General features: G+C 36.5%; 2 protein-coding genes across 3 annotated transcripts; both read left to right on the forward strand.

Annotated features, from left to right (window-relative positions):
• Nucleotides 1-291: 291 nt before the first annotated feature.
• LOC131875628 (plasmodesmata-located protein 8-like) lies at nt 292-3,541 on the forward strand. Of its 2 annotated transcripts, none has more exons than XM_059220217.1 (5): nt 292-1,175; nt 1,278-1,442; nt 2,499-2,739; nt 2,858-2,964; nt 3,066-3,541. In XM_059220217.1, the coding sequence occupies exons 1-3, from the start codon at nt 437-439 to the stop codon at nt 2,654-2,656; spliced, it is 1,062 nt and encodes a 353-aa protein (XP_059076200.1). In that variant the 5' UTR covers nt 292-436; the 3' UTR covers nt 2,657-2,739; nt 2,858-2,964; nt 3,066-3,541. The 2 variants fall into 2 exon arrangements, with proteins under 2 accessions (XP_059076200.1, XP_059076199.1); XM_059220216.1 differs by having other exon boundaries at nt 300-1,175; nt 2,814-2,964; nt 3,066-3,535.
• Nucleotides 3,102-26,752, forward strand: LOC131875919 (uncharacterized). The gene is made up of 2 exons (XM_059220646.1): nt 3,102-3,350; nt 26,372-26,752. The coding sequence occupies exons 1-2, from the start codon at nt 3,102-3,104 to the stop codon at nt 26,750-26,752; spliced, it is 630 nt and encodes a 209-aa protein (XP_059076629.1).

Genomic DNA, 26,752 nt, shown 5'->3' on the forward strand with positions numbered 1-26,752 from the left:
TAAGCAGTCGTGAATTAAATGAAATGCTTCTTTTCACAATAATTTTCACTACACACAAAAGATATAACTGAGCTTTCCACGGGATTCGGTGTCATCTAAGATAAACAATACATAGGTACCCAACAATACATTATGGTACAATATGGGTGCGCATAGACAGAAGTCAATAGATCTGGGTGTCCCAGCTGATGCCGCTGATTTTTCCGCGCAATTCCGGGTCATTGAAGGACTGACCGAAAATGTCATCAACAGGGTGTATCGCTGCATTTACATACCCAAGAATACAAGATACCATTCAAAGTGTACCTGCTCATGCCACGTCATACACATTCTTCTTACGCAAACAAGACGCTATACATAACAAAATGGAAGCCATCCAGGGAGGCTTGTGACCACAAATTTCAATACTCTTCGTTGCTGTTGGAAGCGCAGAGATATGTCAGAACACAACATACTTTTATTATCATTTCTGGGAGTAATCGCAATCGCACTGGTTTCAGCTGCGGCAGATGACCCACAGATTACTTACCTCGGCTCTGGATGTAGCGAGAGTCTAAACAGGACTTACAAAAATTTTACTGCTTTCAATAACAATCAAGCTGCTGTTTTCGGATCGCTTGTCTCAAATCTGTCTTCTAATGGATCCCATTTCGCCACTTCAGTCATCGACAACGGCACCGCAGATCCAGTGTATGGACTTGTTCAATGTAGAGAATATCTCACACCTAACGAATGCTTACAGTGCTTCACCGCAGCCAAGGCTAAAGTGAAGGAGTTTTGTCCTAAATCTAATGGAGCAAAGATTCATCTTGATGGCTGTTTTCTGCATTTTGAGAATAACACTTTCTTTGATGGGGGGGAAGACGGTGGAGATGATAAGAATTGCTCCAGCGTGTCTGAGACTGTAGACTTCTCCAACACAGCGCATGGACTACTAAGTCGGCTCATACAAAACGCTTCTACAAACGATGGCTATGCTGTCGGCTCCCTCAACTCTATCTATGCTCTTGTTCAGTGCGTCAAATCCCTTAACAACGACACATGCCAATCTTGCCTCAGGGATGCTCGGGAGCATCTTACAACAAATTGCCTTCTCACCCAGGAAGCCCATGCTTTGATGGCTGGTTGTTTTATTCGCTATGCAAATTATCCTTTCTTTTCTCATAACCTGGCCGGTACGACCAATTGCTTTTAACAACAAATTATGTTTTTGAATCCTGTATCTTACATTGAATCAGTCTTTCTTTCATATATATGTGTGTTTGTGTGTTTAACAGCGTCCACAGAGAATGAAAATCGGTCAAAGTCCAAAAGAGTGCCTATATTGTTAGGAAGCGTTGGGAGGGGAGTTTTGTTGGCGGCGGTGTGTGTTGCTGTGCTTTGTAGATATTGCCAGTGCCGCCAGAGGTTTAAGAGCATCATCCCTGTCTTTGCCAAAACAGGTACTCTAAAATTCCATTCTTCTCAACAAATGATTTGGGAAAAAATAAGAATCTAATGGTCTATGAAGAAGGAGGGGGTACTAGAAAAATCTTGATTTATAAATGTTTAGACTATGTTTAGACTTTTGATTTATAAGTATTCAAATATAAATAAAGCTGATTTTTTTTTCAGTTTGTGAGAACAGAGCATTTGATGATGTACAGAAAATAGTTAATTAAAATTGTGAAATTTTGAGTTTAAGATATCATTAATGTAATTTTTTAAAATTTAGGCTGTGTGATGTTTTCTATCATCAAAGTATTGTATCATATTTTATGATCTATTCTCTTCTCTGGTTTTAATATATCCTACTGAATCATAGAATATGATCTGAAAAATTGATAATCAAAATTAATATATAATCAAAATCTATAAAAAAATAATCAAAATTTTTAACTTAAAATAAAAAAGTTTACATAAATATCCAAACTTCTATTGACATTCTACTTTCCTCTTTTGTTCCACACCCTGTGATAGCATGAAGAAGAAAATTTTCTACTGAAGAAGTCCTTGATTTGAAAAAGAGTTTCTTAAACTGATTGACAACTCATGCATTGATTGTAATTGATTTCTAAATTCAACTGTGTAAAAACTGATTGACAACTCATACATTGATATCTCCACCCTAGATCCATCTTTACTGAGTTGTTGGATTGCATCAAATAGATTGTTTCTATTGAAATTGCTAAAATTCTCCTTGTTGACAGAGACAACCAATAATATTGTAAAAAAATCTCTATCAATGAAGTAATTTCCTCAACTAAATTTTTGATCACTATCTCCATCTTGTCAAGTGCATTGAATTTTACATTTGAATTGCCATAAAAAATGACCCTTATGCCCATAAGATGTTTGTATGTACATCTAGTGGGACCTTGAGTATTCAGAATGGAAAAATTCAAATCTGAAGTACTCCTTACCTCATAGAGTTGAAAATTGCTAGCAAAGATGGTGACATTCCGCAAATTTAATTAAATAAAATGTGACTGAAATAAAACGTATAATATTTTGTGCAGAAGAGGATCTGGAAGCCAGAGAAGCAATCGAGCAAGTTACAATTTATAATTACGAAACTCTTCGAGATGTAACTGCTAATTTCGATCCCAGTAATCTACTTGGAAAAGGGGGATTCGGCGAAGTTTACAAGGTTTATATTATTATTATTATAGTATGAAGTGAACAATATTGGCTTCTTGGATTGGCTAGATTCTATCCTGAAGGGGAATCCCACGTTTCCACCAAAGTTGGAGGAACAATGTAAGTGTATTTACAAAATTCTATCAATGCTACACCACAAGTTTGTAGATTATACTATCATATTTATCAAACAGAGGTTATACTGCGCCTGAGTATGTCGTTCGTGGACAATTAACAGAAAAAGCTGACGTCTATAGTTTCGGGGTGGTGGTTCTTGAGATTGTTAGTGGAAGAAAGTGTATAGATCAAAAGTTGCCAGATCCTCTTCAGCTTCTTTTGCAATGGGTGCGCTCTCAATCTTCTCACCTCTTATTGCTCTATGATTTGTTCAAGACTAATCAAAGACATATATTAATATAATACATTGAATTATTTGGTGGTTGTAGATTTGGCAACTCTATGAGAGCGATAAAATATTGGAAATGGTTGATCCGAAGTTGAAAGGAGAGTACTCACAAGAGCAAATGGTGAGAGTTATAACAATTGCTCTACTGTGTGTAAAAGCATCTCCATCCCAGCGTCCAAGTATGACCCAAATTGTATCAATGTTAACAAGTAACTCAGAGATAACTGATCAGCCTACCAAACCGGCGTTTCTAGAAAGTAATGTAAATGACAGAACTCCAACTTCTTCGTCAAGGGATTCAGCAGGATCTCATGGATCTGTTAATGTATCTTTATTCGCTCGTTAGTTATTCCTTTTCACTACTAAGTCATTATTTCAGCATAGAACTAGCTAAGGACTATAGATACAGAAAATCATAAGTTTTGTGTATGGCAATCTATATTAACATTGAGTTCGTTTATCAAAATTAAAGATCCAAGCCTGTATTTTGTATGTCGTCGCCATAAATTTGAGTCTGAATAAAATTAAGACATTATCAACACTAGTTAATGGGATGCTCACACAAACTGAAGATTCAACAATTTAGCTAAATTACAATGGTTCTTGTTTATGCTTTTGTAAGTGTTTTGATTTGTATTTAAGAATTTATTTCATTTCTAGAACAAGAGATTAGTTCACGTAATTGAAAATAGATTTATAAACTTGTTTTTTTTTTTTGGTATATCTGTATTAATAAAAAATATTTTTTATTTTTCTTTTTATTTTTTAAATTTATTTTAATTATATAGATTAAAAATATAGTTTTTATCTTTGTTGAGTTAGATTAATAATTTTCATTCTATTTTAGATACTCCTTTTACTAGTTTATAAGCTTCATCTTGATCATATCTTTTCTAAGTTGCTAGTGTTAGAATCTTTCCATTCTTATTCTAACTTCTAAGATAAGCTTGCATAAGTGGATTTCCTTTGAGACTTACAGTTGTTTGGATGTATGCCTACATCCTAGATAGAATTTTCTATTTCAATTGGTCTCCCTTGCACAATAAATTGAACTGTCTTCTATTTTAAGTTAATAATGAGAGATTAATGGAATGTTTGTCTTAGCATATTCTATGCATTTAATGTTTTCTCATTTAGCCTATTCAATATTGTCATTCATCCAATTGATTCCCAATTTCTACAGGGTGTCATAACTTCATTTTAAATGAAAATTTGGTAGGGTAATTTTGCAAGTCAGTTTTTTTGAACTTTTTATGCAATTTCTATTTTGGCCACCAATGTTTTTGTTTGATCTATGAGTGTTTGGTATGTTGAAGGCATGATATCCTTACTTTTTGCGATATTCTTACTATGTGAGGTCATGTTCTATTATTTTTTTGGACCACATTTGGGTGAAGAAGGTGCGATTGTTGAGTTCAAAAAGAAAATAAATATAAACATAAACATAAACAACAAAACTAAAAAGAGACAATCATAAAAGCACATAACATAGTAAGTTTTGTGGTTCACCATTAAAGCTACATCCACAGGAAAGTGAGGCAATATATTCTATTCATTGTTACAACAAATACAACTCTCAATATTCATCATATATAGAAATTATTTTACTCTCAAAATATGATGAGTCGCCAAGGAGATAAAGAGGAATAGTCAGGTGACTATTGGAGTTCATATACTCAACAATCTCCCACTTGAAGTCCAACCCATACAACCATGAATATTGATGTCCCCTTCTTTTCCAGTCTTATTGCTACATTATAGCCAAGCCCAAAAAGGCTTTGTGAGATTTTAAGGACACTTCAAATGACTCTTCACCGCACCAAATCAGAATCAATAAAAGTTAGCAACTAATCATCTTCTCTTTAAAATGACAAAACATTTTCAAAACTAGCCACATTGTCATCTGACACAAGATAGACTCTATCAACTTCGTAAAGTTTACTATTTTCTTCCAATTGCTTGATAAAATTATCAAAAAATCTTAACAAATACCACTTAAACTTTGGACACACAATTCATGCCCCCAAAAAGAAGCCCTTCATTCAGCTCAAAAGTTGAAACCTTTGCAAGATATTTTTCACATGAACTTTGTGTTGCCTCAATCAAGTTATTCACTAATGTTTCAAATTTTTATCTAGTCATTGTAATGTTCCTGATGCATTTTCTTTGATAAAAGGTAGATTAATCTCTATCCGAGAAGAAGATGATAGTTCCACTTTAATTTTTTCTACAACTTCTCGTAGCCTTGCAATGCTAACTTTTCCCGAGAGAAATCAAATTTTTACTAAATTCTTGAACTTAAAGACCACATTCTTATTCATGCCATATAAAAATGAAGCTACAATTGACTCATTAATTATTCTTTTAACTTGCAATCCTATAATTTTACCACCAATCTCATTTTCTTGATTTTGGCGATGCAATTTTGGATTAGATGTTTCGTTGGATTTAACCAAGGTGCCTTGACCATGAGATGACCCCATGACCTTTGTGTTGGCTTCTCCCCTAGTTGAGGCCACATGTAGAAAGGATTCTCTATTTTTAGAAGCCACATCTCGATGGAATTCTCCACTAGTTGAGACCACATGTTCGCTGCATTTTCCACTAGTCAACACCAAATCACCATTGGCTTTTTCACTAGTTGGGCCCTTATCTTCACCGGCTTCCCCAGTTGATATAAAATATATGATGGCTTCCCTCATTGTGATCATTGTAGGTCTTTTTAAGGATATAAACCCCAAGAAACGATAATAGCATCTTCTAGTAGAGCCATAGAAAGGAGCATTTCTTGTCAAAACATGCCAAAATTATCAACCTCTACCCACTTCTTGAATCTTTCCTTCTGTGCCATTCTTTGAAGATTGTGAACATCATAGTAAAGCTAGACATCAAATTTATTCTTTGCAATAAATTCAAATTCTAGAAGTGAATGAATTGTGTTGATGTCAGTTTGAGAGTTTCTAGGATTTCACTCTCCAAAATTAAGATTTTTGCGGTGCTCCCCTTCTTTTTCAAAGACAGAATCAATTTCTCTCTTTTCAGTAGCCTTAGCAGCTAGTGCTAGCTTGGATAGAAATATGCAACTTTATCATTTGGTACTATTTCCAACCTCACTAAATCTGACGCTAGAGTATGAGCTTTTGTTAAATTAGCAGTCTTTTTCTTCATCTACTTGATTTTTCTCCTGAGTTTCCTTCTCGTGCAATTCTTCCTTCACCAATTTACTTGGCCCTCTTATTTGTCATCATCTTGTTCTTCAACAATGTCTCTAACTCGTTGGAATGGTAAATTAATTATAACCAATTTTATCAATACAAACCACCACCAACCCATGTCATCACTGACTAGTAATTGCACGTCCACCTCAATTGTCCACCATTAATGCTAGCTTTATCTTATCTTTTGTATTGATCAGTACAACCTTATTCCTATGTAGCAAACCTTATCACTATGATGTATTTGGCTATAAATTAATGGACTGAGCCTGTACATTTTAGAGCTCTTTTTGAGTTTCTCCTCCTATACATGTTTTTAACATGGTATTAGAGTCGAAAGCTTATATTTTTCTTGAGAGGCAGAATACCCCAAGTAGTGCAAGATTGGTGATTTCTAATATCACAAAATTTCCAAGTTGCTTGCAGAATTTTTCAACCAGTGAGCCAACACGCATAAGTTAGAATCCAAGGAGAGCAAGATTTGAGAGTTCAACCTACAAAATTCTAATAAAGTTGAAGAGCCAGGTTATTTAATCGTTGCTAGAGCTGAAAGATCAAACCACAATTGAATTGCAAGATTGTATATTTTTATTAAAAAAAAAGAAAGAGTTGATTAAAGTATTGTTGTAGAAGAATACAACCATTGTGTGAGAAAAGAAAGGGCTATAGAGGATTCTCACTTTATGTTGGTTTTGGTTTTAGAATGGAGCAGGTTTTAAACTAAGTTTTTTTTCTCATCTGGAAAACAAAGAAAATCACCCAATGTTGTTTCCACCAAAGAAAGGATAAGTTGACCACCGATGAAGACATCTGCAGAGAGAGAAAACGATTGATGCCAACCCAAAGTGCGAGGGGATCATAGTTGAGAAGGAAGTTACTAAAGAAAGAAGAGAATACACCAATAGAGTGCAAAGTCCGTAGTAGTTAAGAAATCTGTGAAGAGTTGTTTTGTATTGTCTTGTCTTTGTATTCTGATTTTCCTGGTATTAGATTGTTAAGCATGTAAGATTGTTAAGCAGTTTGAAATATCGCCACCACTAAAAGGAGTATGATCACTATTTTTTTTTTGTTGGAGATCAAATCATTGAATATGATTGTTGATAGAATAATTCATAACAGAATTAGTATATGTGCCAAAGATTTTTAATCATAAACAATAGGGTTGATCCAAGAAGTTGGGTCCCAATTAGGGGGAAGTGTGTGCGTTGGAAAGAACACCACTAGAAATGGGGACCCATATTTTAGAAAATAGGTACGTGTTATGCTGTGGCACCCAAGCCAAAAATTCATAAAACAGGCCCTATTATTTTTTTTTATATTCACTATCGTGGAATCTGGAGGTGTCCTTGCTGAAGTGAGAATAATCCCCCAGTGTGTACGACCCACTCACAAGGTAGCAACACACACAGAGTTGACACAACCGGGGACGCAAACTCAAGACCATGGGGAGCATACCCACGCCTTAAGTTGCGATCCATGACTGGGCGAGCTAGGGCTGAAGCCCCGACCCTATTATTTAAAAAATAGGGCCCCATTATTTACAAAATGGGGCCCCATTTTTAAAAATATATAGTTTTAAATAACGAGGCCTCGTTATTTAAAAAATGGGACCTTGTTTCGTAAAAAAAAATATATTTTTTTAAGCCTACAAACTCATTTTCACACTTTATATAACAGCCCCTGTTACATTTAAATAATGGGGACCCATTATAGAACAAGGCCCCATTATTTAAAATTTTAAAACCAAACCACCATGTGCCTTGGGATTTGGGTCAAGTAAGGCCTAGAATGCCCAAACCTAAGCCTTGAACCTACAAGTGCAAGGTTGGACTATTTGAGTAACAAAATACTAACTTATGCCATTTGTTTGATGCCTTTTTACACAATTATCAAACAAAATTAAAACCCATTAGAGATTATGTTTTGTAGATTCCAAATATATAATTTTTTTAAGATTTGAATTTTTTGTATTTTTGAATCAATTTGTACTAGATCCATTCCATAAACTTGAAATATCAAGTTTTCTTATTTATTTAATAACTTTTTATTTTTTTACCTTTTTGAAAAAAAATATATGACATCAATCTACATAGAATTCTTTTCTAAATTAAAAAAAAAATCAGAAAATGATAATTTTAGGTCAAATCATGGTGGATAGACTTGGAAGCCTTAGGAAGAGGAGATAGAGAGGTGAGCTAAGAGATAGAATATAATGAGAGAGTTCATAAAGAGAGACTGGTAGTGGGGGGGAGAAACAGAGAGGGGATAGATAGAGAGGTGAGAGAACTAGAGGGGGAGAGAGAGGTGAGAGACCAAGATGGGGAGAGAGAAGGGTGAGATAGATAGACGGGGACAAAAGAGGAGAGAGGTGATGGCCTAGAGAGGAGAGAGAGAACAAAGAGAAAGAGAGGGTTAAGGAGGGAGGAAGGAAGAGGTAGATAGGGAGCGAGTGAGAGACCTAGAGAGAGAGAGAGACAAGGAGGTAGGGGAGAGAGGTGGAGAGGGAAGAAAGAACTATAGAGGTGAGATACCTAAACTCGGGGGAGAGAGAGAAGGGGGTGGGGGATAGATGTGAGAAAGATAGAGGGAGAGATAGAGGGAGAGAGAGAAGTGGGTAATGAGATAGGGATGGAGTGGTAGAGAGGTAAAGAGTGAGTAAGAAAGAGACCTAGATAGAAGAGAGAGAGAGAGGGGGGTTGGTAGGGAGAGGTAGTGATCGAGAGAAGGGAGAGAGTGGGGAGAGAAACAATAAGAGAATGAGAGATGAGAAGAGAAAGGGAGGGATGTAGGGATAGAGATTGGAGTAAGGAGGAAATATGAGGCAGAGAGGGAGAGAAGGTGGGAGAGACCTAGAGAAGGGAGAGAGAAAGAGAAGTATCAATAGAGAGGGAAATAGATAGGAAGGTAGTGAAAGGTAAAACCTCAAATATTGATCATCAATCATAAACCCTAAACTATAAGCCTTAATATAAGTGGGAGAGAAAGAAAAAGAGAAAGAGAATAGAACCAATGTAAAAAATAGTGTGCTAGCATTATTTATCACTAGCCTTATGTCAATACATTTTTGTAACCCTATAATAATACCCTAAACCCTTAGGTACCTCAATTTTATACCCTGAACCCTATATCCTAAACCCTATATCCTAGATACATAGATGGGTAGAGAGAGAGCTGAGATAGACACAGTGGGACAAAGAGAGTTGGTTAATGAGACATGGATACAGAGGTAGAGAGGTGGAAAGGAAGGGAGGGAGAAACCAAGAAAGAGAGAGAGACAAAGATAGATAGAGACAGAGACAAAGAGAGATAGAGAGAGAGACATAGACAGAGACTGATAAAGACAGACAAAGAGATAGAGATCGAGACAAAGATAGAGACAACCACACACACACAGATAGACAAATAGATAGACAAATAGACACACACACACACACACACACACAAAGGTGGGGAAGGTAGAGGGAGAGGGAGGTAAGGAGGGAGGGGGAGATAGAGAGGGAAAGGGGAAGAAAGGGAGAGACCTAAAAATGGAATGGAGGGAGAATGGGAGATACATGAGAAAAAAGAGAGAGGCAAGTAAGAAGGAATGGAGGTAGAGGTTGACATAGAGGGCATGAGATACCTTGGGAAAGAGGAGATAGAGAGGTGAGGGTGGGGAGAGAAGAGGAGGAGAAAGTTCATAAAGGGATAGAGGTAAAGAGAGGGAGGGAGGGAGACAATTGGACCTAGTTCACTAATAGGTTTGTAGTTGGGCCTATTGATTCATTCTTAAATGTAGGGTTGATGTAAATGGTTTTTGATTCCTAGTGTACATAATTTGACTAGTGAATCCCATTTACCACCTTACATTTTGGTGTACCCAACTCTTATTACATTTTTTTAACTTCTAATTTTTAGATTCAAATCTGGTTTTTTCATGAAATTTCCAAATTTAGAAGCATTAATTTATGAAATTTACTACTTGCTTTGGTTAATAAATAACATCACTATCACTTCATATAGCATTTTAATTTTGAAAAGCACAGAAAAATATGTTTTATATCCATTATTGTGTCTTTAGACTACATTACTATTTTGAATGCTTTATTTCATTATATTTCATCATTTAATTGCATTAGTTCTAGAACAAGTTTTTCTTTTCCTAGATTAGAAAAATAAACAAAATCAACCCATATCTTGAAGAAAGAAAGCTTATCCAACCATGTTGAATCTCCTTTTACAATATTTTCATGCATTTGATAAGCCATTTAATAGTGATTATTTTGATATGTTAGATAAAGCCCTTGATGATTTCATATCAATTAAATCATCCTCTACATCTCCCAAAACTCATCCCACTCATGAGGACATTGTGACTCAAGAAGTTGATATAGTTAACAATTCCCTTGATGTCACTTTACCTTCTATTCATTCCAATGCCCTCCATTCTAGATATGAGGCCCTAATGAACCATGCATGTCCGTTTTACTGCAAGAAGAAGATACCATTATCACTTCCTATAATTATCTCTCTCTTGGAGATGAAGCATTGAAGAATGATTATTTTTCCCAAAAATACCCCCCCCCCCATGGGAATACTTTGGTGCAAGAGTAACATGAACTAGATCTTGATTGGTAGAATCTTGACGCTTTGATGGACATAGAGGCATATCCCAAACCTAGACACTACTTTTCTTATCAAGACATTTCAATGGATTAGCAAGATTCTATATAGGAAGTTTATCATTAATTTCAATGGGATTTTTTGCACCAATTACAAAGATAATGAAAGGTAATAAAAAGGAATTTGTTTAGATAGATGCACTAGAGAGGAGTTTTAATATTTTGAAGGTAAAGGTGATGGAACAACCCATGTTAGGACTTCCCAGTTTTGGAAAAGTGTCCCAAGTTGATTATGATGAAAGTGGGACAACAAAAGGGGAAATTCTAAGTCAAGAGGAAAAACGAATATCTTACTTCAACGAGAAGCTAAATAAGGCAAAAATAAAATACTGCATGTATGATGATGAGTTCTATGCAGTTGTCCGGGCACTCAAAAAGTGGAGACAATACTTTCTACGAAAGGAGTTTGTGATGTAAACAGATCATCATGCATTACAATTAATCAATAGATAAGGTAAATTGATTGAAAAACTATTACTACTTACTAAGATTGCCATTAGTCTTATGTTCAAAGTTATTCTATGTATTCTAGTCGTTTACTACTACCGAATCATGCAGTCGGTAAGCACAGTGCAGTCGGTTATAGAAGAAACTAGTCTCAGAGCTTAGTGTACACCGAGCTGTCTACCAAGTAACACTCTATGTCTACCGAGCAGCAAGAATGATATATCGAGTGAACACACACCGAGTGAAACGTGTTACAAAGATCGAGGAACATGTAACCGTTATCACATTGGAAATTGCACTTAAAGATTGTGTATGATTTTGAGGTCATCTAACCAATGAAATATTTTGCATGGTTATTCATTCGAGAAATCATGTTTGTAAGATCGAAGCATGGACCATATCACCGACATAAGAAATCTATTTATACAACATGAATTCAAGATTAGACATGTGTGCATGTGTGTATGAAGCAAGACATATACAAAAAGGAAAATCATGAGAAATTACAGAGTATTATGACTGTTACAGTTGATAGAGAAACATAGAGGTCACCAAGAAGGATTTCAAAGAACAGTCAAGGAACAGAGTAAACAGAAGGGCTTACCGAGTTAATATATGGATTATCGAGGTATGCTATAAGCAAGGTAATATCATTTTGAGCACATAGAATCTGCTATAACATTTCAGATGTAAAGTTGCGGATATTTTGTAAAGATTTGATTGTAATATTTTGATTTGTAAGAAAAACCTCTAACAAGGTAAAAGACTCTAACTAAGTCTATAAATTGTAAAGCCTCTAACTAGGTACATCATTTAGAATAAGTGTTGTAAAATCCTTTAGCAAGGTAGATCTAATAGATCTTGATACTCCTAACAGGGTAAGCTATCAGAAATAGCTAAACATGTAGCTCTAACCGAGCAACCTTTATTATTGCAGTAGTGAAGTTGTGGGTGTCATCCCCACTGCAGTTTTTCTCTCTAACCAAGAGTTTCTGTGTAACCAAAATATATGTGTAATGGAGTGAATCATGTATGATTGTTATTTATTTGTTTTAGCATCATATTATGTTTCAACAATATTTAGTTTATGCTTAATAGTAAAGTTATTGTTGAAGAAAAGTTTTGAAGTACTGATTCACCCCTCCCCTCTCAGTACATTAGCTTTCCATATTGGGCCTAACAATTGGTATCAGAGCTTGAATCTTGAAAAAAGGTTTAACTGCCTAAAGAGAAAGATCTTATCAATGGAAGGCTATAAACAATCTCGGAGAATTGTACATCTGCAAGAAGAGCTAGATCATGCTAATCACATGATTGCAGACATGCAAAGAAAAATACTAGTGGAACAAATTGAGACATCATCTGAGAACAGTATGTCTGAAGAGACTGAAGAAATGATTGAAGTGTTGAAAGAAAAGAACAAAGCACTGACTGGTCAGCTAAAAGCAATGAAAAGAGAACATGAGCATTTCAGCACACAGATGACTGAAAATCTTAATGCATTGAGGATAGCCGAGGATAAAGTAAGAGATCTAGAAAGAGAGAAACAACAACTTGAAGCATTAGTATCTAAAAAGAATGATGAAATCATAAGATTGATTGTGATTCAACAAAATCTGTTAGATCAACTAGGTTATGCACATCATGAAGCAAATCTGAAAGATGATGAGAATCAAGCATTGAAACTTGAAGTATCAAGGTTGACTGATGAACTTGAAATAGAGAAGAAATCCAAAGAAACACTGAAGAAGAGTTATGAAGCATCAAAGATGCTGGATGAGCAACTGAATACAAGAAGACCCAATAAAGATGCAAGACTCGGTTACAAAGGAAAAGACTCTACCGAGAAGGGAATTCATACTATCGAGAGAGGAGAATCATCAAAGCAAGCTGGAATCAAGAAGAACATCAAAGGAAAGAAGCCTATTTGCAACTACTGTGGAAATCAAGGTCATACTGCCAACATGTGCCAAATAAGAAAAGGTAAGCAACCGAATGTCACTAAGTCCAATGGTTATTGTTACAATTGCAATAAATATGGTCACACATTTAAGCAATGTAGGACAAAGTCTGTTAACAATTATAAGAAGGCAAAATTCAAAGGGTTTTGTAAAAATTGCAATAGATATGGACACAGTATCGAGAAGTGTTGGTTTAAGCAAAAGAACTATATGTGGTCTGCACACCGAGCAAATACTAGAAGCTACCAAACTCATAGAGATCTTAACCGACCATATGCTGCAGTACCATGGGATTACAATACAAGGATATGGTGTGAATGTTGTGGAAGATATGGACATATAAGTGCCAACTGCTTTATAAGGTTTGGAATGAACAACCGAAGATCATGGAGAAATCCTGGTATGGCATGTTTTCATTGTCACAAAGTTGGACACTTGGCTAGAGATTGCAGAGATCAACCTAGAGGAGACACTGAAGAAATAAAAGGCAAATTACAGATGATTTGGAAAAAGAAGGAAATTGTGTCAAATGAAGAAAGCACCTTACCTACCGAGCTAGGTGCATCTATTCCAAATTAATCGGTAAAGGTATGAAGGGACTGCATTCTCTCAAGGTTAAATCTTTAACAATTCCTATTTTAGTATGTACTTAATTCAAAATTTGCATAGCTAAGATGTATTAGTAAGTTTGAAATTCTATCAAAGTCTTTTGGAGCACTATACAGGAAATCTATCAAGTCGATAACCACAGGAAGCATATTTAGTCGGTAAATGAAGGAAATCTGGCTACTCGGTTAAAGCGCAAAAAGGAAAGTAAATCAGTTTAGTGGAACCGAGTGCATTTAATGTTTTTGACCTAACCTGCACGGAGCCCAATAAGGTATATTGTGTACTTAAAGCATTTACACGGTCATTTTACACTTACCAAGTTTTCAAGAGAGCAGAGCAAAGCGATTCAAAGGCGATCAAACCTCCTCCAAAGCGAAATTCAAGGTATTTACTTCAATCTCAACGCATTGTTCAGTTGGTTTACCGATCATATCAGTTGAAGATTTCTGTTTCATATTTGTTAAGAGGAAAAGCGTCTGCCATTTGAAAGTTTTCAAACCCTGAGGATCTTTTGTTAATTTTTATCTGAAATCTACAAATGGCACCTAAGATCCAAGAGCCCATTGTTGTTAAGAATGTTGAAAAGCCCTCATTGAAATACTCTCTAACTCCCAAAGTAGAATCGGAACCGGATGACAAAACTGCATTCTCACTCATCCCAGATAGAGTTTTACTAGTTGAGGATGTTAGATTCTTCACCAAATGTCGAGTTGAAGAACTAGGTCATGTTGAAATCAAAGACACCTATGATGAATTGTGCACCGATGGGAAATTGGATAGCAAGTATGAGCACATTAAGATCAAGGGATTGACTGAAGCCCTAACCTATCCCCGTGTCTTCAAACCCTAGTGGGTCAATTTTGTTCTAAGCAGAGTTCACGATGATTTCATGTGGTTAGAGGAGCAACCATTCAAAATCACCAAGGAAATCATTCATCTAATCACCAGTTACCCTATTTTTTATCATGCCCGAGCTCAGAAGATGATATCACAAAAGGAATTGATCACCTTAATCGGAGTGGAATCAGATTGTAGAGGATTGAAACTAAATAATGTAACTGATGCAGAGCTAAAGTTTTCTATTAGAGTGATAGGTTATTGTTTCTTCCAATCGGCAAGGGAAAACAATGTACCTTGTGCAGCAGTCGACTTAGCATACAAAATTGTGAAAAAGGGAATGAAAATTGATCTTTGTGAAGTATTGCTGAAAAACCTATTTGAGAATCTGAACACCATCAGGAAGCCGAAGAAGAACAACTCGGCCAATACACTAAAGTTTGGATCACTGTTAGTATGCATGTTTTTCTATTTTGAAAAATTCTTTTCATCAGTCGGTAAAGTAGTTTGGGAGCTACACCGACCAGTCACCCATCAAATCAATGACTTTATCAAATGTCTAGGTGACAACTTCAATGATATTATGGATGATTATTTCAGCAATTTTCAAGAGAAGATGCATAACAGGTATAGAATTCCGCCCCAGCTAGTGGAAAAATAGAAAGATGATATATGTTTTGAAGTAGACACCGACGACTGCTATGTGAATGCTATGGAACCAAGAACTCAATCTTTGCCACCTATTGATTATGAGATTGACTTTGACATCACACAACAGCAGATAGATGCCTTTCTTACACTACCAAGGCATGCTACCGAGCTGAGGTATGGAACATATCAAGAAGTGAAAGAGAAAGTAAAGATGAGCATTGTAGTACCAAAACCTACAAGAAAAGAAACAAAAATGATCAAGGCATTATCAGAGAAATTTGGAGAAGGTTCTTCCTCCACACCTGTCAAGGGCACACTAGTAATCACCAAAGAGGAATCAGAAGCCTAAGAGGCTGCTATTACATTAAGAACTGAGTTGCCTAAAGGGAAAGTACTGAAGAGGAAGAAACAAGACACATTAAAGGCATCACCGACTCCCTCAGTGAAGCACCCAAACTCAAGATCATCTGCAGTGTCATTGAGTAAGAAACCAAAGACTGTTGTTGTTCCTAAGGTAACAAAGACCTATAAGAAATCTACTCGGAGAATCATTTTGACTAAAGAGTCCAGTGACACAGAGTCTGAAGATGCTAACAAATTTTAGATTGTTAAGAGAACAAAAGAAAATGTACATAGTGTTGAAAACTTTTGTGCTAGTCTAAAGCAATATGGTGGATTTGGATCATTCAGATTTGTCAAGTATGAAACTAGATTTGATGATGAAAAGAGACAAATTGAAGAAGCTGTCATCTGCACACTTCTGAAATTCCGATTGGTCCCATTGGAAGTATCTAACTCTCTTCCAAAAGAATTATATTTGCATATTGATAACAGGTGGAAATATGCAATGGACTCGGAGAAATAGATTAGAGAAAGAAGTCTAATACATCTCTTTCCAGACATGTCGGTAGTTGAAATAAATGAAAATTTGAAAACATACCACACAAATTTCCTTGTCAAACAAAGAGCCTTAAAATTGATGAATGGTCTATATATTGAAGTGGAGAATGAGACAAAAGAAAAGTGGTAGGAAATCTTTCGAATCAAGACTGCTGGTGAGCAAGGTGAAGTAGAAATAGTTGATATCACTGAGCAAGATCCTGATGTCACCGAGCAAGACCCTATCGATGCCATACAAATTGATGAAGACATCATGGACACCGAGGCACCTAAACAGGAAATGATAGAAGGCAATGCATATGCAAAACTGCTATCCAGTGAGTCAATTTTGGAACAAGTTCAGCCCTATCCTCCGATTACTCAGTCTGCTGCAACCGAGGCCCCTCAAGATACTGAACAAGGTGCAGAGGTTCACAAGTCTACAGAAGGAGAAGCTACTCCTCAGGCCACCGGGGAACAGACCTCTCAAGATCCCTCTAACACTAAAAATGTTGCAACTGAGAACCCAAGAACTGAACCACCGAAGGACTTAGCAAAGGCTAAAGAAACTGACAAAAGTGTTGCCTCCACCGAGCAACCTACCGAGGATCCACAAGCCTCCCAAGCTATTGTATTGGTTGAACCGGCAAAATCTAAAGAAAAGAAGATGAAAAAGCATAGTTTCAAGGTAGATTTATCGAAACCAATAGTGTTGCCCAATGTAGACATATCCAAATTAAAAGGGCAAACACTCATTGAATTCGATGAACTATGCAAAGCAAAGGCTGAATAGGAAAAACAAATGGCCATACAAAAGAAAAATAAAGTACTTCAGAAGGTAAAGACACTATTAACAGATATGCTACCTGCAACTACAGTGTCAACAGATGCAGCCATCCATATTCAACTGGATGAACTCCTCAATCAGATAGAGACATCTGGAGTAGATGCATCTAAATATTTGAGCAAGTTAAAGGACAAAGAGCTCACTGCAAAAATGATTGAAGAGGTACAGAAAGCTATTGCTATTGGCAAAGTTAAACTTGTCAAATTTATTGCTGAGTTGTCCCCTCAACTCAAGCACATTCTTTATTTATTTCAGAAACTCTGTACATTTTCTTTATTCATTAAAGATATCAAAAATAAAATAGAAGCAATTGAGAAAGAGATCACCGATCTCTCAAATAAGTTGACCACCGAGCCCAATTCTGTTCTGAATTTTTATACAAAGTTACAAAAGCTCATGGCTCAACAGTTGGAACTCAGGAATGAAGAGCACAAAATAAGGATGGACATTATGACTCTTCAAACCTTATTCATTCCACACTTGTCCTCCGTTCAAGAATAGATCACCCGAGCCACCTACCTATCTACTACACAAGAGGGAAGCACTTTAGATGGCTTAATTTCCCTATTAGCTAATATTCAAGCACATAATTCTTTAATGGACAGTGTAAAGGATGCCCTTTTTGCCGCTCTCACTGATGCAAGGACAAAGTATAAATCCATTTTTGACCAGTTGCCTCCACCAAATGGTAACTAAATTTTGATGTTTGTCAAAAAAAGGGAGTATAGTATTAAAGTATACAGGGGGAGTGTAGTATACAGGGGGAGTATACCAAGCAGAGTATCCAAGAGCAGTATACCGAGCAGTGAACAGAGCAGTAAGCAAAGAACAAGAGCAGCACATAGAACATTGATCACCGAGCATGCAAAATCAGAGTTATGTATAGTATATTGATAAGGGGAGTATATCTGAATATACTATTTTATTGACAAATATATATATTGTCAGTTTAGTCAAATTTTGCAAGTATATAGTTTTTTGAATTATAAAATTGAAAGTAGTTTTTGTCAAACATCTCAACTAATGTCAAAATGGGAGATTGTTACTACTTACTAAGATTGCCATTAGTCTTATGTTCAAATTTATTCTATGTATTCTAGTCGGTTACTACTACCGAATCATGTAGTCGGTAAGCACAGTGCAGTCAGTTATAGAAGAAACTAGTCTCAGAGCTTAGTGTACACCAAGCTGTCTACCAAGTAACACTCTATGTCTACCGAGCAACAAGAATGATATACCGAGTGAACACACACCGAGTGAAACATGTTACCAGATTCACTGAACCTGGACATATATGGGAAACATGTTACAAAGATCGAGGAACATGTAACCGTTATCACATTGGAAATTGCTCTTAAAGATTGTGTATGATTTTGAGGTCATCTAACCAATGAAATATTTTGCATGGTTATTCATTCGAGAAATCATGTTTGTAAGATCGAAGCATGGACCAGATCACCAACATAAGAAATCTATTTATACAGCATGAATTCAGGATTAGACATGTGTGCATGTGTGTATGAAGCAAGACATATACAAAAAGGAAAATCATGAGAAATTACAGAGTATTATGACTATTACAGTTGACAGAGAAACACAGAGGTCACCAAGAAGGATTTCAGAGAACAGTCAAGGAACAGAGTAAATAGAAGGGTTTACCGAGTTAATATATGGATTACCAAGGTATGCTATAAGCAAGGTAATATCATTTTGAGCACATAGAATCTGCTATAACATTTCAGATGTAAAGTTGCAGATATTTTGTAAAGATTTGATTGTAATATTTTGAGTTGTAAGAAAAACCTCTAACAAGGTAAAAGACTCTAACTAAGTCTATAAATTGTAAAGCCTCTAACTAGGTACAACATTTAGAATAAGTGTTGTAAAATCCTTTAGCAAGGTAGATCTAACAGATTTTGATACTCCTAACAGGGTAAGCTATCAAAAATAGCTAAACATGTAGCTCTAACCGAGCAACCTTTATTATTGTAGTAGTGAAGTTGTGGGTGTCATCCCCACCATAGTTTTTCTCTCTAACCAAGAGTTTCTACATAACCAAAATATATGTGTAATGGAGTGAATCATGTATGATTGTTATTTATTTGTTTAGCATCATATTATGTTTCAGCAATATTCAGTTTATGCTTAATAGTAAAGTTATTGTTGAAGAAAAGTTTTGAAGTACCGATTCACCCCTCCCCTCTCAGTATATTAGCTTTCCATATTGGGCCTAACAAAAACATGTAAAATGGGTAGAGCTTCTTCAAAGTTATCATTTTATTTTGAAGCATAGAATTGAAAAATCAAATAGAGTTGATGATTCATTATGTAGGAGATGTTTGTTGTTGACTGAGTTGAAAGTAATTGTTGTTGGCTTTGATTGTATGGCAAATTTGAATGAAGAAGATGCATATTTTAAAGAATTTTGGGTAGTGTATAAAAATCCAATTGGTACTGATAGAACTCCATGGTTGGAGTATTTCATACAAGAGAATTTGGTGTTCAAAGGGAAGAGATTATGCATACATCAAGGATCAATTAGGGAAAACTTGATGAAAGAGAAACATAGTGGTAGTTTGAGTGGACATTTTGGAGTGGACAAGACATTAGCATAGCTAAATGAGAATTACTATTGGTTGAGGATGAGTGTTGATGTAAAAATAATCATGCATAATCGCCAAATATGTCAAAATGCCAAGGTCCTGAGTGATGTAAAATACTAGATTATACTAGCCATTGCCAATACCAAAGAGACCATGGGTACATACATTAGCATGGATTCTTTTTTTGGTATTAACACAAACACAAAGAGGGTTAGTGCAGGATCATGGGGGGCCAAAAAGTGGCGATGTGAAAAAAATAGCCTTCTCCACTCGCCTAAAAATGTGAAAATCTGTGTTGACTTTTTGCTTGGCCTGGGTGTCAGTAGACCTTGGCATGGTAATTACCTAATCAAATCGGATATCGGATATCTGATTTTTATTTGTAATTTTAAATTAAAAAATAAATTATATAATATATAATGTATATTATATAATACATAATATATAATATAATATTAGATTATAAAATATTATATTATATTATATTAAAAAATATTATATTATATATTATATTATTATATTATTATATTATATAATATAATATTAAATATAATATATATAATGTAATGATATATTATATAATTATATAATATAATAATATATTATATAGTTATGTAATATAATAATATATTATATTACATATATTATATAATATTATATTATAATATAATAATATATTATATTGCATATATTATATAATATTATATTATAATATAATAATATATTATATTATATATATTATATAATATTATATTACCATATAATAATATATTATATAATATGTATTATATAATATATTATTATATTATATATTATATAATATATAATTATATTTTATAGAGACAATGAATAATACTTGTTTCTTGGTTAGTTAAAATATTAGTATTTTAGGAGAGATGGTTCTGTGTGCGAAAAGTAGAATAAAGTCATTTCCTCTCTGCGAACATCCCTTTCCACTGCAAGGTGTTTATCAAGGCTATGGAAATCATTTTGTGGTTCTGGCTAGTCATGCTAGGGCAGACGAACTGAGCAGGGTAAAATCTCGAACCATCAAGCAAGAAGCTTTCTTTGCAAAAACAAAGTATTCACTGGTTGATTCGGCTAGGGATCCCCTTCCTTCGCTCCAAGGTAGGGATCAAAATTGGCAGCCAGTAAGGTGCAGAAATAACAAGGCAGAAGGGCAATCAAATCGTCTTATGCAAAATCCCAACCTTGGGTGGAAGGCAGGTTCTGTAAAACCTAACCGGACAAACAGGCCCTCGGCTTCCGCTCTCTTTACCAAAAAGTCTGTTCGCAAATTACCTAAAGCTAGTCCCAGCGGGATAATCATTGATATTGATTCCCAAACATTGGATATGTATCAAATGCATTACAACGACAGAATTTTTTTTGCACGATGGAAAGTTTGGGGGATCCCGACTGAACAAATTGCCAACTAGGTGGTGTCTTCTCTCAATAACCAGGTAAAAATTGACATCCTTCCTGATCAGTTCTTAGCTATTGAATGTGGTAATCAAAATTTAAGAAATTCATTGCTAAACAAGGGTTTATCAGAGTTCATGGGCTTAGGGTTTGACTACTGGGGATGGCAAACCCTCTTTCATCCTTCTCAATTAAATTCATCCATGGTCAATAGAGCTATATCACTCGAAAAAATCCCAATTGAATTACGAAATAATGATTTTTTAAGAATTTTAGGGAACAAAATAGGTAAATTTGTAGAAGTTAAAAAATCAGCCTTAAGCTTCTTTAACCATCTTCTGATTGTTAACATGGATATGAACATTAAAACCATCGAACCAGTAACACTATGTTACGATAATCTATGTTTATCCCTTGAATTACCCTTCTACAATGGTCCTTTCGAAATTGAAAGACCAAGGAAGATTCCCTTTAAAAAAAATGCTTTCCCTAAATCAATCTCTGAGTCGAGAATCACTCCAATTAGATTTGTGGATGGAGGGGGTTTCTCCTTTGAGGTTTTTAATAATACTAGCACTAATCACCCTGTCATGGTTTTGTGTTATCAGAGATCCCCAGTTAAGACCCTATGTTCTCCACCCCAACCACTGCCCTCTATTATCCCCCCTATAGGTGACCCTTCTCTCGGGGATAGAAACTTGGAAGAGGGGGAAATTTGTGAGTAGCTCCCCCAGAAAGAACAACTTGGTATGACAAATATGTTACCATCGTGATCTCTTACCCCACTAGAGAGAGATAACTCCTCAAAAACTTCCCCTTTGCGGAATCTCATAATCCCATCGCTATCAAAAGAAAAGGATAATCCTCCCCAAGATCTAGAGAAGGCTTCTTGGTAGTATCAATAATTCTCCCTAGTCTCAAATCTGAAGACCCCTCTAGGGGGAGAGGCTTGCCCTTCTTCACCATGGGTTGACCCTATTATAGCTGTAGTATCTGAGAGTGACCGAGTGTCTAAGGAAGTAGACATCATTGCCAATTTTATAGGGGAAGAAGTAGTAAACGACCTTATGGATCAATTGGTTGATGAAATCTGTGATGATGAGGAATTGGAAAGACAAAGGGATCTCCTCATTAATAATCTAGTAAATATTATAGAGTTAACTTAGAAATAGATGAACTCTTTATAGCATCAGAGAACTTGGAAAATCAGCAACCTAACACCCTAAGCATTCTCTATTCTGTTAAAAGCAAAGAATCTCCAGATTGTGCTAAATTCAGTAAAAGAAGGGGCAGGAGATCCCTTGCTAAATTAAGATTGAAGGATGGAGAAGCTAGAGGTCAATCCAAAATATCTACTCTTTTTAATGTAGGGGAGGGGAAGTTCCTCCCCACAGAGCCATGAAAATCATAATGTGGAATGTTAGGGGATTGAATGCCCCTAACAAAAAATGCATCTTAAAGCATTGTATCTCTGATTCTAAACCTGACTTAATGTTAATTCAAGAAACAAAAATGAACGCATCTGAGATTTCCCTCTTTGAGCAAAAACTAGGGGTTAGAAAACTAAAACATTCCCCAGCCACAGGCGCCTCAAGGGGCTTAGCTATCATTTGGGATCCTAGAACCCTTTCATTCACACCATTAGAGATTCAGCAGAATTGGATAGGAGGAGATGTAGTAAGCTACAAAAATAACCTTAGATTCAAACTAATTAACATATATGGTCCCATCCAGATTAAGGATAAGGTGAAGGTGTGGAAGGAACTTGAGTCCTTTCTTAAAAGCTTCCCGAACGACCTAAGTATCATTGGTGGAGATTCCAATGCCATCACTAAGGCATCAGATAAGAGAGGAGGAAGTAACAAGCTTCCTCCTTCAGCTGTAGATTTTAATCTCTGGATCAATAGGAATTCCCTGCTAGAAATCCAGACGGCAATGAATGCCTTTACCTGGAACAATAGAATATCTAGTTTCTGTAATATAGCAGAGAAACTTGATAGGTTCTTTATCTATGGAGGGCTCTCAGAGCTAAATTACTCCCTTAAGGCAGAGCCTCTCCCTTTATCAGGATCGGACCATTTCCCACTCCAATTAAACTTATCATTCGATAATGCCCCTAAAAAATGCCCCTTCAAATTTGAGAATATGTGGTTTAGAGATGACAACTTTCTAAACTTACTTGAGCAATGGTGGAGTAGCTCCATTTTCTCAGGTTCAAAGATGTTTATTGTTGCTAGTAAGTTAAAGCTTATAAAAAGGAAGCTCTTAGAATGGAATAGGACCAATTTTGGTAACATCTTTGACAAAAAAAACCCTAATAAAGAATGATCTCAATATGGTTAACACTGAGGTACTTGAGAAGGGGATGGATGAGCATCTTTTCCTTAAGGAAAAGTTCCTACTCTTAGAGTATGAAAAGATACTATCATACGAAGAGATCTTCTGGAAACAAAAATCCAGGGAGACTTGGTTGAATGATGGGGACCGAAACACCAAGTTCTTCCACAATAGCACCAAGAAAAGGAGAGGGGTCAATCGAATTTCTAAGATCATGAACAACCAAGGATCCATTCTTTCTGAACCAGATAAGGTTGCGTCTGAGGCAGTTAAGTTCTATGAGAATATCTTAAACAATCTTGAAGGCTCCGACCTTAAGAGCCAACTCAATATCATTAAGAATCTCTCGAAACTCATTACCAATGACGACAACCAAACCCTTTTAAAGAAATTCTTAGTGGAGGAGGTTAAATCTGCCCTCTTCAAGATGAATCTAGATAAAGCTCTGGGCCCGGATGGCTTCCCCACTAGCTTTTTTCAAAAATGTTGGGGTTTTATGGGAACAGAAATCATGGAGGCCTTGGAGGGGGTAAGCAATTCGGGCAAGATTCTTAAAGAAGTCAACAATACCTTCCTTGCCCTCATTCCAAAAAAAGAAAACCCGGAGAGTTTCAATGACTTCAGACCAATTGCTCTCTGCAACACTCTGTATAAACTCTTAACTAAAACCTTAGCAGCTAGACTCCAAAATCTCCTCCCCTTAATTATTAGCGAGGAACAAACTGGCTTCGTAATGGACAGATCAATCTATGATGGGGTGATTATTGCCTAGGAAGCCATTCATTCAATTCAGCTTAACAAATCACCAAGCATGCTAATCAAATTGGACATAAGTAAAGCTTATGATAAAGTTGATTGGCGCTTCCTCTTCAAATTCTTGGAGGCCTTTGGCTTTTCCAAAACCTGGATCAACCTTATCTTCGAATGCATATCCACCCCTAGATTCTTGGTTCTGGTTAATGGCTCCCTAGAAGGTTTCTTTAGTAGTTCGACGGGGCTCAGGCAGGGTGATCCTATGTCCTCCTTCCTTTTCATTATTATGGCTGAAGCCCTAGGTAGATCTATTTCGATGGCCAAAGAGAAGGAGAAGATCCAAGGTATTCCCATCACTAGTGGCCTCCCCTACTTCACCCACCAACAATTCGTTGATGACACAATGCTTTTTGGGCAAGGTGACACAGGGGAGGCCCATGCCTTTAAAGACATTCTCAATTCCTACATGATGGCCTCGGGTCAAGAGGTTAATCTAGCTAAATCTGCAGTCTTTTTGTTCAACATAGACCCCCTTTTAGGGAAAGAAATCTGCAATGTCCTGGAAATTAGTATAGGATCCCTTCCTTGCAAATATCTAGGCATCCCCCTTGATAGAGGCAGGAGACCCTCTAATTTATGGGACAACTTAGTGGACAAGATCAAGTCTAGAATTAGCACTTGGAAAGGGAAATGGCTCTCTTCGACTGGTAGGGCTACCTTGGTTAGATCAGTCTTATCAGCTATGCCCATTTTCTAGCTTTCCCTCCAATGGTTGTCATCTTCCAAACTTGTTGAGATCAATAAGCATCTCAGAACTTTCTTTTGGCAAGGAACTGATAGCAACCACAAAATCTCACTCATTTCTTGGGACAAGATATGTACACCCAAAGAGGATGGTGGTATTGGCATCAAAAACCTATGAGATCAAGGTAGAGCTTTGGGGGCAAAGTTGGTCTGGAGATTATTCAGATTTCCTCACCTCAAATGGGCAAGATTACTTAACCTCAAGTACCTTAATGGAGATGATCCAACCCAAATCTTCAAAGAGCCCAACCCTCCCAAAGGTTCCTACCTTTGGAATTTTATGCTTGATTGTAGGAAGATTATCTCTGATAGGCTAACCTGGAACCTGGGGTCTAGGAACAAAGCCCTCTTTTGGTTAGATTCTTGGGGAGGGTATAAAGCCATTGAAAACATCCATGACTTTGGGATTACCCGGGCCCTTCTTGAATCACATAGAGGCCCCCTGCTAAATAGTTATCTCCCCTTCAAAGGAAGGGGTTGGTTGGTAGTGGATCGAAAGAGATGATGAAGCCATCTTGGAGAAGGACAAGCATAAACTTTTGTCAATTCTTAACTCTAGGAACTTTTTCTTAAGTCATGATGAGGACAAGCTCATGTGGGAGGGCTCCTTAAAAGGAAAATACAATTCCAAGGATGGGTACTCTCACATATCCAAAGCAGTTTTAAGACCTAAGGTAGAACTTCCATTGAATCTGTGCTGGGATAGAAATTGTCTGCCCAAGGCAAGTATTTTTTCCTAGCTAGCAATCCAAAGCAAACTCCTCACTACGGACAAATTTAAGCATATGGGCTATGAGGGTCCTAGTAGATGTCCTCTATGCAAAGCAGAGGAGGAGGAAACCAATCATATACTCCTTAATTGTCCCTTTGCTCATCAATGCTAGATCTGGTTCACCAATAAACTTGAATGGTCTGCAGCCTTTCCCAACACCATCTTAGGGATGCTCACAGCTTGGCCTCTCCTTAGGCATGGATGTCTCTTTGAAGGTTTATGGAGAGCTCTCCCATCACATAATGTGGGAACTCTGGAAAGAAAGAAATAGGTGCATCTTTAAGAATGAAAAACTAGAAGCCCTAAGAATCATCAATAAGATAGAGTTAGTTGTCACTGAGCATGTGAACAATAGACTCACCTCAGGTTCACTAAAAAATGCTTCTATATCTTATTGGGATGAGAGGATAAAAAAATGATGGAAGGGCTTGTCCTTTCCTCCCTTTGTAGGAGAAGGCCCTTTGGCCAGCCTCCGATCTAGAGCAACATGCAGATGGCAGCCCGCTGGTGAAGGGTGGCTGAAGTTAAACTTTGATGGGGTTGCCCAGGGCAACCCAGGGCAAGCTAGGATAGGATGCGTTGTTCATAACTGGGAAGGCAAGGAAATAGCATCCCTTGCCTCTCTGGATGGCATCAATACAAACAATTGGGCAGAATTGATGGCCTTGGTGGAAGGCTTTCTTTTATGCAGGAAACTTGAAGCTAAATGCTTAGATATTGAGGGAGATTTGGCTATAGTTGTCAATGCTCTAAGAAAAGGAAGCATGCCCAATTGGAAACTTAATACCTTGCTATCAAAGGCTATAGACCTATGCAAAAGTCTTGATAGGTTTACAGTTAATCATATCTATAGGGAAGGTAATAAAAGGGTAGATGAGCTAGCCAACTTAGGGGCTGATGGCATCAAGCTCCTGTCTATGCCAACCTGA

The sequence above is a fragment of the Cryptomeria japonica genome, chromosome 5, assembly GCF_030272615.1.
Source record: "Cryptomeria japonica chromosome 5, Sugi_1.0, whole genome shotgun sequence".
Taxonomy (NCBI): Eukaryota; Viridiplantae; Streptophyta; class Pinopsida; order Cupressales; family Cupressaceae; genus Cryptomeria; species Cryptomeria japonica.